The 13,704-nt window shown below is 34.0% G+C and overlaps 2 protein-coding genes across 3 annotated transcripts in view; one reads left to right on the top strand and one right to left on the bottom strand.

The window, feature by feature from the left end:
* Positions 1–13,704, bottom strand: part of LOC128173184 (receptor-type tyrosine-protein phosphatase epsilon-like) — a 63,903-nt gene that overhangs the window by 24,158 nt on the left and 26,041 nt on the right. The window lies entirely within an intron of this gene.
* On the top strand, positions 422–1,369 carry LOC128173197 (uncharacterized). Its single transcript, XM_052838924.1, is given in 3 exon segments — positions 422–586; positions 589–898; positions 1,092–1,369. Coding segments are annotated over 3 exon segments (753 nt in total).

Consider the following 13,704-nt stretch of genomic DNA (forward strand, 5'->3'; position numbering starts at 1 on the left):
AAAAGCGTCTTAGAAATGACTTAGGTTAAGATGTCTTAAGTTTCATCTTAATTTTTTTTCATGTACAAAACAAACGAGTTTGCCGCTGTGTTACGTGTACAATTTTAAATGATAATGGAGAAACGAGACCTTTATAATTAAGCGGTCAATACTAATGACCAAAACCTTGTTTTGTTATAATCTAATACAGAATAAAAAAAACCAATCAATGATATGAACTGATTTTCATCAATACTTCATCGTTTTTAGAACATCTCTCTCTCTCTCTCTCTCTCTCAAATAAAACTAAATTTTTGATCCACTCCTTATATGTAATAAACAGTACTCAGTAGACCTAACATCAAGGTACCCGTGCACCAATTCCACTCTTTAGAAACCATATATATAAAGGCTGTTCAGTCGGTTCTATAGTACATGCAGTATGGGCGGAACACGAAACCCAAACTTCTCCGAGGCCGAAATCCAAATACTAGTATTATTAGACGAAGTTGAGAATAATAGGACCGTGATTTTTTCAAAATTGTCTTTTACCGTCACCAACAACCAGAAAAGAAGAGTTTGGGAAAATATGTGTTAAAGTAAACTCTCTGGGTTTACCACTCTCTGAACACAAGGCGCCATGTCAGGACCGTGGAAGAGGTTAGAAAGAAATTATCAGCATATACAAGCGAAACAAAAAAGAAAATCGTTGACAGCAGGAGAGAGGCTACAAGGACAGGGGGAGGGGTGAACCCCCCATCAGAGCTGACGCCCCTCCAGGAAAAAGTTTCGGGGATTTTGGGGAACACTCCCATTGACGGGATAGAAGGTGGCCTAGAAGTCTGCGGGGATACATCCTCATCCTCTTTGTCGTCTTCATTGTCCTCGTGCAGAGATGAAGACAATACAGATCATCCCGGTATTATAATTTATTAAAATTATGCGTTGTTTCAAAGTGTTCAATTTATATAGTATTTTTCAGTCGAATTAAATATTCTATATGTTTGAAGTATATATCTATTATATTGATTATATTCTGTCTATTTTTTCTATTTTAAAATGAGAAAAATTGGGATACTCGCATAATATAATATATTTTCGTTTTTCCACAGAGATGGCTGAAACTTCTTCCCCCTTAGCACTCGAAACTCCGAGTCGACCAATGAAGAGGCTACGACTTACGGAAAAAGAAGGTTATGAAGAAAGTCTACTGAAGATCGAAGGACAGAAACTGGAGGTACAAAGAGAAATACTACGCATTGAAACTGAGAGACTGGACGTTGAGAGACAACGACTTGCTATTGAGCAGCAGTGTCTCTTAATCGAACAACAGAGGCACACAGTGTACTTGGCGCAGAGAGGAGTTACCTTTGAAGTGACTGAAAATTGAAGAATCGCTTTTTATTGAATTTAAACGAGTTAAATGTGTATAACAATTGTTTCTTATTCAATTGTAACATAATAGCATTTTAATAAAAAAAATTAATTAATAAAGATAAAAAGAAATTTTATTATAATGATAATTAAGCGTCACATGTTAACAGACAAGTCAGTGTGAGAAGCGTTTGTTTATAAGCATTTCCCTGGTCCTCGCTCCGTCATTCAAAACGTTGCCTTGGTAGTGTGTTCCTCTGATGTGGCCATGATCAACTGGGTTGTATCCATTTTGTAATGGCACATTGTTGTCGACACATAAATTAAGCAGAACTGCAACTGCCACTGCATTTCTGAATGGCTTCTTTGGTGTGTAGAGAAGTGTTCCCCCACTGGAATCGATGCATCTGAATTTTGATTTGAGAACTCCAAAGGCCCTCTCTACTGTGTTTCTCGTTTTTTACATGGGCAGAATTGTATCTGTTTTCTGATGGAGTGATAGGGTTCAGTAACCATGGTCGGAGTAGATAGGCATTATCACCAAGGAGCCACCTGTCCGAAATAGTGCCATTGTCAAAAATAAGTTTTAAAGATGAATTGTTCCATATGAACGAAGCATGACTGCCACCTGGCCATTTAGCAAAAATGTTCAAAAATTTCAGTTTAGAATCACATAAGCATTCTGCATTGGTGGAATGAAAATGTTTCCTGTTAACATAAAGGTGTTCGTAGGTAGATGGGGCTTTTATTTTGATGTGTGTACCATTGATAAATGCGCCGATTGTGTTGGGGAATCCCGATATTTCATGAATCCACGTTTAATTTCATTCAGGGCGCCTTGGATTGTTGGCATAAATATGTAAGTGTTGCCTACTCTTACAAGGCATTCAACTACATCAATGAGTACATATAATACGATACAATCTGACGAGAAATGTTATGAATGTCACCAACTACAGCCTGAAAACTTCCAGTGGTGAAAAATCTCAATGCTACCATAATTTGTTAAGAAACTGGGAACCCACATGACCTCAATGTAGGTCGTTTGAGTTCGTATTCGAACTGTTGACACAGCTGAATGATTATATGTCATGGCAGCCTATACTTGCTAACAATAGCTTCTTCTGTCTCGTAGTCTAACGGATTGTCTCGGTCTCTGAATATCCTGTCTCGCTGGCTACGTCTCATTAGTTGAAACAAGTGAAAAGCTGTCAATGTGACAGCAAACCGGGTTTTCTTTTATGCAAAACTGTATCCATAATCCATGTCAACCCATATCCAGTGAAATGGAGTACCCTATATGCAACATTTTGCCAAAAAATGACTAAGATCAAAAGCTAGTATTTTTTCCATAAATAATCAGAAATCAAAATCCTAGCAATATGCACACCTCTGATATATGTACACTTGATCTGCAAAAGAACAACTTCCTATCTTGAAAACTGTAGGAGGAGTTATCCGTACAATGAGGGTACCCTATATGCAATATTTTGCCCAAAAATGACTAAGTTCAAAAGCTGGTATTTTTTTGATAAATTATCGGATCTCAAAATTCTAGCAATATGCACATCTCTAATATAAGTACAATTGATCTGCAAAAGAATATGTTCGCGGCTATGTTAAGGCTGTCCGAAGCTAAATATATATCGAAAAATGATACTATTTTAATTATCGAAAAATGCTTTAACCGAGTGAGTTTCTTTAAACTTTTATTACATAAGTTAACAGTGGCATCCAACACTATATTTGATGTATTTTTGTGACGTCACATATTTTTCTTAAGCACGTGACGGGTGTATTCTAACACGGTAAATAATCTATAAAAATCGCATCGGCACAAGTGAATAATGACATTAAATCAAAAATATTTTTATGAAAAATCCTTCGATAAGTAATGTATTTTGCAGTTATTGCTGGGGGTTCATATAAATATTTCGTTTATTTGAAATATTGTCAAAACATTTCGCACCGCCATCGAAATTAGGCACATTTTTACCTTTTAGGCTCGATTTACACAAAATCGGGTCAATCGGTAGGTTTCCCCCAGCAAGATTTACAGTGGTACTTATTTTCTCTCCCGATTTCACGTAAAATATACTAAGATTGTTTTTATCTTTCACTTGTGCCAAGCCGTTTTTTATATGCACATACATATCACCATTCATTAGATTACACGTAGCAGGGGGAGTCTCAAAACCATTAGTTTATGAATAGTTATTTACCTATTACGAAGCTTTAAAACTGTTGATTTTTTTATACTCCATATCGGTGATATTGAATTTAGTATCACTAGTATCTACAACAGTGTCTATGTAAAGGAATGAATCGGTTTTATTATGCACAATGAATATCACTTATTACGTTACGATACATTCCCTAAGAACGATCGAAAGGAATGCAGATCGTGACGTCAAAGTTAACTATGACGTCATATCTTATGAAGTACAGACAAGTGACTTTCTACATATCGCTGTGAAATTAATCGGGCAGCCTTAACATAGCCGCGTTCCTATCTTGAAAACTGTAGGAGGAGTTATCCGTACAATGAGGGTACCCTTTTGGCAGCCGCCCGCCCGCCATTTTCACCATTTTAATAACCGGATTTTTCCGTTGGAAAACCCGGTTAAAAACCATAGGGCAGCAGCCATTTTTGTTTTGTATTAAACAAAGATATGTCTTCAGTCAAGCCCTTGTTTGTCTTAAATTTAAAGGCCGGGGCCAAGGTATAAAAAGCAGCCAATCGAAAAATGTTGGGGAAATTCAATTTTCTATGCAGCTTTCAGATTTGAGAAGCAAATTTGAAAAAATAGGCTTTTCCTGTATATAATAAATTCTCATTTTTGGCTTGGAAGTAGTTACCTTGTTTAAGAATAAAGTCTCAATCTTATAATGGTTGAAAAAAAATTATCAAATGTGTATTTGATCAATAAAGTTCTGAAGCTGTCAAGAATTTTGAATTTCTCCTCAGTGATTGACATTGTGGGCGGAGATAACCAATGTTTTGTTTACACAGGAAGTGGCTATGACCATATGCTCAGAGGAGCTTATAAACACTGTTTTCATGTCTCTTTCCTTTGCTTTTATTGCTAAATGAATAAATTTAACCCTTGTTTTGTATCACAACTTAGAGTGAAGAATGGTTTTCTTTTTTATCTCTGATTATGATATCACCCTGATATTATTTAATGTTTATATTTTTGTTCAATTAAATCAGCATACATTGATGTTTGAATTAAATCCATAACTACAATTCCAGTTGCAAATAAGCATTTTAATTGATGAGAATGATAAATAAAACACTATCAAAAAATTTAAAAAATATTATAACGGAAATGAGTGCAAGATTATTCCCACATGTGACCCATGTAAGGTTGGTCTTTCAGATTTGGAAGCCAATGTCTCACCAAATCAACTACACATTTAGGCATAATATCTCTCCTATGGTATCCATGGTTTCCTCTACGGGGGTCATGCTGCAGAAATCTTCTTTTTCGCTCCTTATATCTTGGATCTGCCCAAACATTTCTATGAAAAAGCATTGTCCAGAATCGTTTATATTTATCCTTTCTTCGATGGGTATTACTTCTGTTTGGCGTTTCTGGTTCCTCAATCCACCACATTTGTCTGTTTGTCTCAGAGGTAATACAAGGGCGACTCAGACAATGCTGGCACTCCTCTGCTTCCTGATTTTGATAAATGATGAATTCCTCAGTTTCCTGATCATTATTCGACAGATTACTCTGGTCAGTGCTCTCTTCTATTGGTACCTCTTGGAAATCCCAATCATTATGATTAAAAAGATGACAAATTGTTTCTCTTTGAGTTTCAGTGACTTGAATTGCTATAATAGATCTCTCCTCAGTTCCCTCCATTTTTACTCCGGCCTGATGCTAGAAATTTAGCTCATTTTCGGGGGTTCATAAGGGGTATGATATTTATTTTTATGACATATTTTACTAGTAATATACAAAACTTACATGCAAATAAATAAACTTCTTATGTATCTACAATATCTATCCAAAATATGTTTATATATAATCAACCCCTGTCTTCTATCAAGTTTTAAAACAAAGATTGGTTAATTCTTCATCTCCCCCAGAACCCCCCTCCCCTAAAACTGCTCTAAGCTTGATTATGTCACCTACAGATATAAGATCAGGAATTTGGCGGGGAAATGCTAAATGGTGAGAGGATTAGGTGTCAGATTGAGCCATTTTCATTAAAGGTGTGTCAATATATTAAAACAAAAATGTGTGCAATTAATTTTGACATGTGAAAATTAAAACTACAAAACAAACTGGTGAAAAGACTAAAATTTGTCTCTTTTAATAAAAGAATACAAAGTTAGTTTATGGTAAACAATACTGCAGTACATAAAGGTACGACCCAGCCATTTTGCTTCACACAATGTAATATGGAACAAACCAATCCTTAAACAAAAGTTACCTATTTTCCTAATTGCTAAATAGCACTCAGTTTTCATTGAATATGGCAAGTCCAGCAAAAAAGGGAATAAGAAATCCAAATTTCCGCATTGAATTCGCAGGAAATGATGATGAAAAACATTCTGTTTTGGAAAATTTACAAAAGATCAGGAGTGAATTAACCACCAGATATAACAAACCTGTGGGGAATCTTCAGGTTATTGAACATTTATTCAAACTTATTGATAAAGCTGCTGATGGACAAGAGAGTGTTCAAGAGAAGCTACCGGCACCTAGTACTTACGTAAAAGTACACTCCAAAAAGGATGCAAATCAGAAAGTGTTTTTATGCGCAGAGCAATCTCGACAGAGACTTATAGAAGTGACTGAGCATCACAGAGGATACTGTGAAGAACACCTAAAAATTAAGAAAATCATTGAGAAAGGACGTCATTTCTACAAAACTCTCTGGAGACGGATCTTGTGATCACACTTTTTTATGGTCCTCTTCTCCTTATTTACCAAATACGGAATATTTGGTAAACACCAGAGTTAACCATTCATTCTCCTGCAGTGGTATGTTACCATCCCATTATGTCAGATTTGTAGATGGCGCTAGCATCGGAAAGATATCCAAACAAAAGAGACATGCATTCTTTAAAAAAGTTAAAATGCATATACAGGAGGAATATGAAGACTCGGTTTATACCTCAGTCCTTGAAGAAGTTGCTTCCTATGAGAATGAAGAACTAGGCACAGTTGATATAATGACAGATGCCAGGCATGGTTGGAGGAAGAATGCAAAGGACACTAGTGTTGTGGCCATTGGAGAAAAGACCCATAAAGTTCTGTCTTGTGAACATGTCACCAAATCTGATGATTCTGTGACACAGAGGCATGAAAGATTTGGAACTAAAAAAATCTATCAACATCTACTGAACCAAAATGTAACAGTAGGTGTTCATGACCATGATCGAAACTTGTCAATCAATAAATTTATTAGGGAAGAATGTGATTCCGAAAGTCAGAATGACACCTGGCATGCAGTGAAATCTGTAAAAGCAGCCTTGAAAAAAATATCATGTGGGCCAGCGTATATGGAGGGTAAAACTTGGTCAAACCAGCTAGACGACAAAGTAGAACCTGTGGCCACCCATTTTCACTGGGCTATCAGGAACTGTGAGGAGAACCCCCAAAAACTTCAGTCCCTATTGCTAAATATTGTACAACATTATAAAAACGATCATGGATCATGCCACTCAACATCAAGATGTAGAAAGGATCCAAATTATGAAATTTCACGGAAAGTTTTAACAAATCCACAAGCAGAAAAACTTTTATTAGGAGTTATTAAGAATTCACTTATATTCAAAAATCCTCAAGATTACAGACTGTGTCGTGATACATATTATGTTGAAAGCTTTAATAATGTTGTGAATGTATACCAGGACAAAAGAATTTCATTTTCTGATGAACAGTATAATGCAAGGGCTAATTTAGCAGTTTGTCACTGGAATGAGAATGTTGATAGGGAATATACGTCATTTTGGAAACCAAACCATAGAATGCCGCGGAGTTTAAAAGGAAAGAAAAATTACAAGAAATGTACTTATCAATTTAGGAAAAATATTTGATATATCAAATCTGTATTAAGAAAAAGAAATCCAAATACATAAAGTATTATCTGATTGCTTTATTTTTTTTTCTTTTTAGTGACTGGGATATACTGCAAAATTGACTATATAGTCGATACATTCTTTTCAGTTCAGTGCAAATAATTGTTTTCAAATTTTACTGCTAGATAACAGTTGTAAAAAATTACACCCTCTTTGTTAATCACATAAACACATTGATGTAAAGAAATGTGTGGGTTTCCCCGTATGTTTATAAACACTGCTGACTCAGGCTCTCTGCATGCAGAGTCCGGTCTTATCAGCAACACTGACAGTGATGTAGTTAACTCCGCCCTTTTTCCCTTATGTGCTTAATTGTCTACCAGGTGGCAGAAAATGTAGGTCGACCCCGATATTTCTTAAGAAGGCTCTTAAGTTGAGATATCATCGATTGACTGACTTTAGTACAAGACGTTTCTTAAGGTACCTCACTACACCTACACTTAAACTTTTTAAGACACTACGTCACAATATGGCGATTTACATGTTTTGTAAATTGGGATGTATCGTCGTAGCTCAGTGTTTAAAGTATTGGCTTCACAATAAAAGATAAAAAAAAAAGTATTGGGCTTCTGAACCGCAGATCATGAGTTCGAGTCCGCCTGGAGCTTTTATTCATATTAACTGAATTAAATTTTTGAAAATGTAATTTTTCATCCAAAATTGCACATTTTTGCCTATTATGCTTAAATACTTCTTATCCATTATGATATCTATCATAATCAAGTAATTTTCAGCTGATTTGAGAAAATATTTCACGGTGTAGTGAGCCACCTTAAGTTCATCTTTAGATTCTTAGTCTTAAGACACCCCCATAAGCATTCTCTAGCAGTGAAATATCAAACTTGTTAAATGTGCCAGGAAAACGTCCGATATTTCGGACTAACTCTAATCGTTCACCTTTATGTGATATAATTTTATTTTTAGATTTTAATCATTTTATATTTATTCGTTTGATGAGATATCAGCGCTTCTGATTGGTTGAAAAATTTCTTTGATACCTGTATCAATAAAATTTTTGCCGGATCTACTTTTCTCAACTGTTCTGATTTAACACTATTTATAGAAAGGGAATTTCCAAGATAAACACTGTCAACAAAATGTAAAGTTGTGTCTGTTTTATTGTCAGCAAACAAAATGCAACCTTGTGAATATAAAAACTTGAAAGTTTAACCTTTAAAAATAAACAAAACACTTTGTTTGATTCACGAAATAGAAAATTAAACGTCTTCTCACGATTTCGTTTGCTTGAGATCAATCAACATTTACAGCGAGGATTGCTGTTCCTTTTCCAGGAATATTATAACGAACATATAGGCCTATAAACTTTCACGGTAACACTGCTGTTCAAATTTGGTAACGATAATTTTTAAATTTACACACGTAGATGATCGGTCATCAGAATAAGCGTCGTAAAGAAAAGGTATGAGTACTCAGTAATGCATCATCTCCTTCGGCGCATTCCAAGCGGCAGATATACCATTTAAGTACATCACTGACTATCTTGTTACCACAACGTTTACAAAAGTCGCTTATAAATACTATTGTTTGTCGACATATCAGCTATTTTCGTCCACGATCGCATTTCCTTGGATGGTTATGTCCAGTTGCATATTCCAGCGATCTCACATGAAAACTAGTTTTATTACGAGTTTTTTCTGCACAGTGAATAATATCACAAGCTAACGCATGTATTTTCCTTTCGTTTTCAATTCAACCGGTTCAGATTTTAACTCACTATTTGTGTTTAATCCATTCTATTCAACACAATAGCTCTGCATCAGCTGAGGGCGAATCCATTTTGAATATTGTTGCTGTTGTTGTTTTGTATTCATACGCACGGCTTCATTTACATTATTTACATTTCTGATCAATGACACTTCACATGTTTTATTCAAAAATGTTTTATTAAATAATAAGAAATGAAGATAATAATTTTTCTATTTTCTTTTCATCAATGCGCTTCGCGCATTGATGAAGTTTTCCGGTCAATTTTTTTCTTTGATACGTCAATCAATAGAAAAATTATTATCTTCATTTCTTAAAGACATTTAAATGGTCTATAGAGGATCCTTAAAATGAAATCAGGAAATGTTCTAGATCCTTACTTAATTTTATGTTATAGAAATACATTTTTGATACATACCATGAACCTCCAGCTCACACAGCTCGTTGAAAGCACCCTTCGTAGAATGTCCTTCAGGATACGGACGGTGGGTCCTGTTGTTGTAGTAGATGACGTATCTGCCGTGCGTTATGCACGTTATGTTTGTAGGATTGGGGATTGTGACTTTGGTATAGGTCGTGTCCTTAAAACATAGTACTCCGTCCTCTTTGTTGGTTGAGTTTGATATGTAAACAGAGTATCTCAGAAATCTATCAGTGTAGCCATTATATCTATCTAAAAGAACATTGATTATAAATTATGTTGCATATCATACTAAGGCAAGACGATACGTTTCTTCACTGATAATTAGTGATCATTTTTTCAGTTATCGAAATGCAAAAATTATTTTGATAGTTAATTTCGTTCTTTCCAAGGGTCTCCCTATCTCGACTTTTTATTTGATACTTCAAAGTACATTGGCTCACTACAATGAAAAGATTCAAGATTTATGTTTTGAATTGTCCAATCTGTCCCGTCGGCTTAAAATAAAATAAGATACCGCATTGCACACGACCCGTGAGAACGCACTGATTAAGAACTTAAAAACTGGAAGGTAATAAAATAAATAGGTAAAAGAAGTCAAATTTTCCGTTAAAATTTAAATATATCGATTCCAAAAGGGACCTTTTAAAACAATTTTTTAAAGCGCTAAGCATAGCTCAGCGCTTTATTGTCGTTAGACTTCTACTTCCGGTGCAACGAATAACCGTCCCCTATGAGCAGAAGTGTATATCATTTAAACTGGTTAGGGAACCAGTTTCAGGAGTTTGTGCACATAACTGCACGGGCTAGTATGGGCTATTGTGAATTTAATGTACGTGACTTACATACGTCATTGCAGGGGCTGCCACGCAGTGATGAGGAAATATATTGCGTATACAGAAGCTAAAATGTTATATACATATATCTTTTATACACAAACAGAAGCTGTGTTAGCGCTTTTCAGTACTATCAGTACTTTGATTTAATTCTCGTTTTAAAATGTTAAACTTAAGGTTTATTTATACACAGACAAATTGATTTAAAGATGAGGTTCATCTGAAATTCTTTTTGCGACATTAATAGAAATAATATTAAAAATTGACCTAAAGAACTAATTTAGAAAGAGATACACTAAACACCTATTCACTGGTTTGAAATAAATACACGTAGAATAAAAAGTCAGCTGCAACAAACTGGACATGTATATGTGTACATCACCCATTTCCGTTTAGATTTTTCATTCCTGTCTGCTCCTCTAAATATCCAACAATGCAGTTTGTTTTCTATTTCAACTTTAAAGGATTAAGATCAGGAAAAATTTGGACAAAGTATATACAAAAATGAAAAAAAAAATGGTTCAACATATTGAGCATTATATTATCATAATAATGTAAAGTGATAATTCCCGCGCTTGCACGGGGTATCATTTAGTGTAAACAAAAATAAGGCACGGGCCTTGTTTACATGACAATAATTGTAAACTCTGTATCTTGCTTATAACTCTACGACTGACGCTCTTTCACATGATCATTAGAAATGCATTCCTAAAGCAGTGTAAATATAGAAACAGAAAATAGAATTTCACCTAAATCGTGACCATGTCCCTTTAATGTTCAATGTTAAAAAGGTTTAACATGAAATTTCTAAATTTGACCCAAATCGTGACTATGCCCCTTTCATGTTCAGTGTTCAAAAAGATTTAACATGAAATTTCTGTCATTAGAAAATTGAGCACCAGTTATAGTTACGAGATAAGAGCACGAGTTATATGAGGAAAAAACCCCACCCCAACGCTCCTAGATATGTGTTATGATAACAAGAATGGAAGTGTCCTTGCTGCAATATTGTATTTCTAAAATATAGTCAGACATTTTGCAGAATTTTTTGAAGAATGTTTATTTACACTGGCTGGAAATGATTTCGTCTTCTGTTTGTAACATTTACAAGTTTTTTTTATGTTAGTCAAAGTAGGTTTAGTTTTTTTTAAAGCTTTCAATATACACAAAAATCATGAAACGCGTTTTGTTTTCATAATAAAGAATCGAAAATCCCGTATTTCGCTTAAAGCTCGATAATTTTGGTTGTCTATTTGAAATACAAGAACGAACAAAAAATGTTTGTGAAACATGTATGACCCCCTTTTCTTGAACATATATGATAGGCTGCACAAGACTTAAATTTATTTTGAACAGTATATATAAAATGAAATTGACCTCTTTAACTTACTCCGGATGAAAAAATTCCACTGCTGATAATTAAATGCCATCTATTGTATGTAATAGACCTTTGATTGTAGTGTTATTTTTTTCTTGAAAAAAAGTAGATCAATGACCTACTATTTAAGTTAATGGTCATAGAATATATTTTGGAAAATCAAGAAAAATCCCATAAAATTTTACACTACGATTGAGATTTTCTTAATTGTGAAAATATTACAAACAATTAAACATTTTTGAAAAATGAAATACAGTTTATGAATGATAGTGCCACTAAATAGGTACAAAGCATTACAATTTCAGCAGTTAGTTTTTAAAATATTCCACTCCGAATTTCCTATATCAGTTTTCAAATCCCTGCCTATTTTTGCTCCAATTTTAAAAAAATTGAATGATTATACAAAAACATTTATAGTATTAAACTACTTATATAGACATTATTCTGTTGGCATAAAATTTAGAGATATGGTGTCTTTTATTGTTTTAAAGCATATTTAAATATTTTTGCAATTCGTGCAATACGATTGTTTTAATGGATAAGTGAAGTAAAACCAACAGAAAATATTCAAAATTAAATAGACTAAAATATAAAACTTTAACTTTCAATATTAGAGTACTGCTAAAGATGTTTGAGAGGAAAACAAAATCTGTAAAATTCAGTCCAAATTTCCTCTGTTTGGCTAAAAGTCTATTTTTGTTAGAGCCTCATTCCATTAAGAGTATAAATATTGAATGTTATGTCAATAATAATTCATTTCATAATTACTTTTTGTGTTTAGAACAAATTTTACTTATGACATTGAACTTTACAACAATCCGAATTTGAGAACTCAAATAATGAGTTAACAACAAAACAAATCAAAACACATTAGGATAGTATACTTTATAAAACAAGATGAATCAACCTATCAAATATGACGTGTTTAAGCTACAAGGTTTCAGAATAAGGTTCCTAGATGTTATTCTTATGATAAATCTGTATGACAAATTTCAAACTCTGCGAAGAAAATGAATGGAAACTGTTGGTGGACCGACCGACCGACAGATAGACATACAGCAGCAAAGCAATATGCCCTCCCTTCAAAGGCATCGTACAAACCAAAAATAAAATGATAAACTCTACATTAAGAAAAAGATTAATCTAAAATCCTAATTATGCCCTTTTTATGTTTCCGATCACCTATTATTTGCTTTTCCTTTTCATTATTTTATGGTAAGAAGTACTAGTACATTTTATCCCTAAAATACTTACTCCAGACGGCATTATCCGTCCTGTACTGTATAAAGATGTGATGTATACTGAGTACTCCTCCCAGGTCTACCCGCCATTCTGCTGTTGAATATCCTTCAGCCGATATTACACACTGTCCTCCATGTGCAGATAGGTTTGCATACCGCCCGTCTACAGCAAGATCCGCTCCCCACACATCGTTGTAAGGATGCTGCTGCCATGCTGATTTGTTGAATGCAATATTTTCTGTAAAACAATGTTCACATGGTAACTCAGCTGTGAATAAAATCTTGGTATCAATATCTTAAGAAAAAAAAACCAACCCGATCAACTTAACAATAAAACGAAAACGTGGTACATATTCGACTAAAATTTAACGTTTTACTTCGTATTCTTTTCTTTTATTTTTTTATTTAATTTTCTACTTCTTTTTGTTTATATCTGTTCAATGATATTCAATTTTTAGAGCATTGAAGAACCCTCCGTATTGCTGTTTTATGACAGATTACTGGACTAGTTAACGGCTATACGTGATTGTAATAAAATTAATTTAAACATATATTATTGTAATATATTATTACGGGATTGAGCACAAGTTATATATCTTATGTAGATATGTATCTTCATACAATAAATGATAAACGGAGTTTCATCAGTT

The sequence above is a fragment of the Crassostrea angulata genome, chromosome 2, assembly GCF_025612915.1.
Source record: "Crassostrea angulata isolate pt1a10 chromosome 2, ASM2561291v2, whole genome shotgun sequence".
In the NCBI taxonomy this organism is placed as follows: Eukaryota; Metazoa; Mollusca; class Bivalvia; order Ostreida; family Ostreidae; genus Magallana; species Magallana angulata.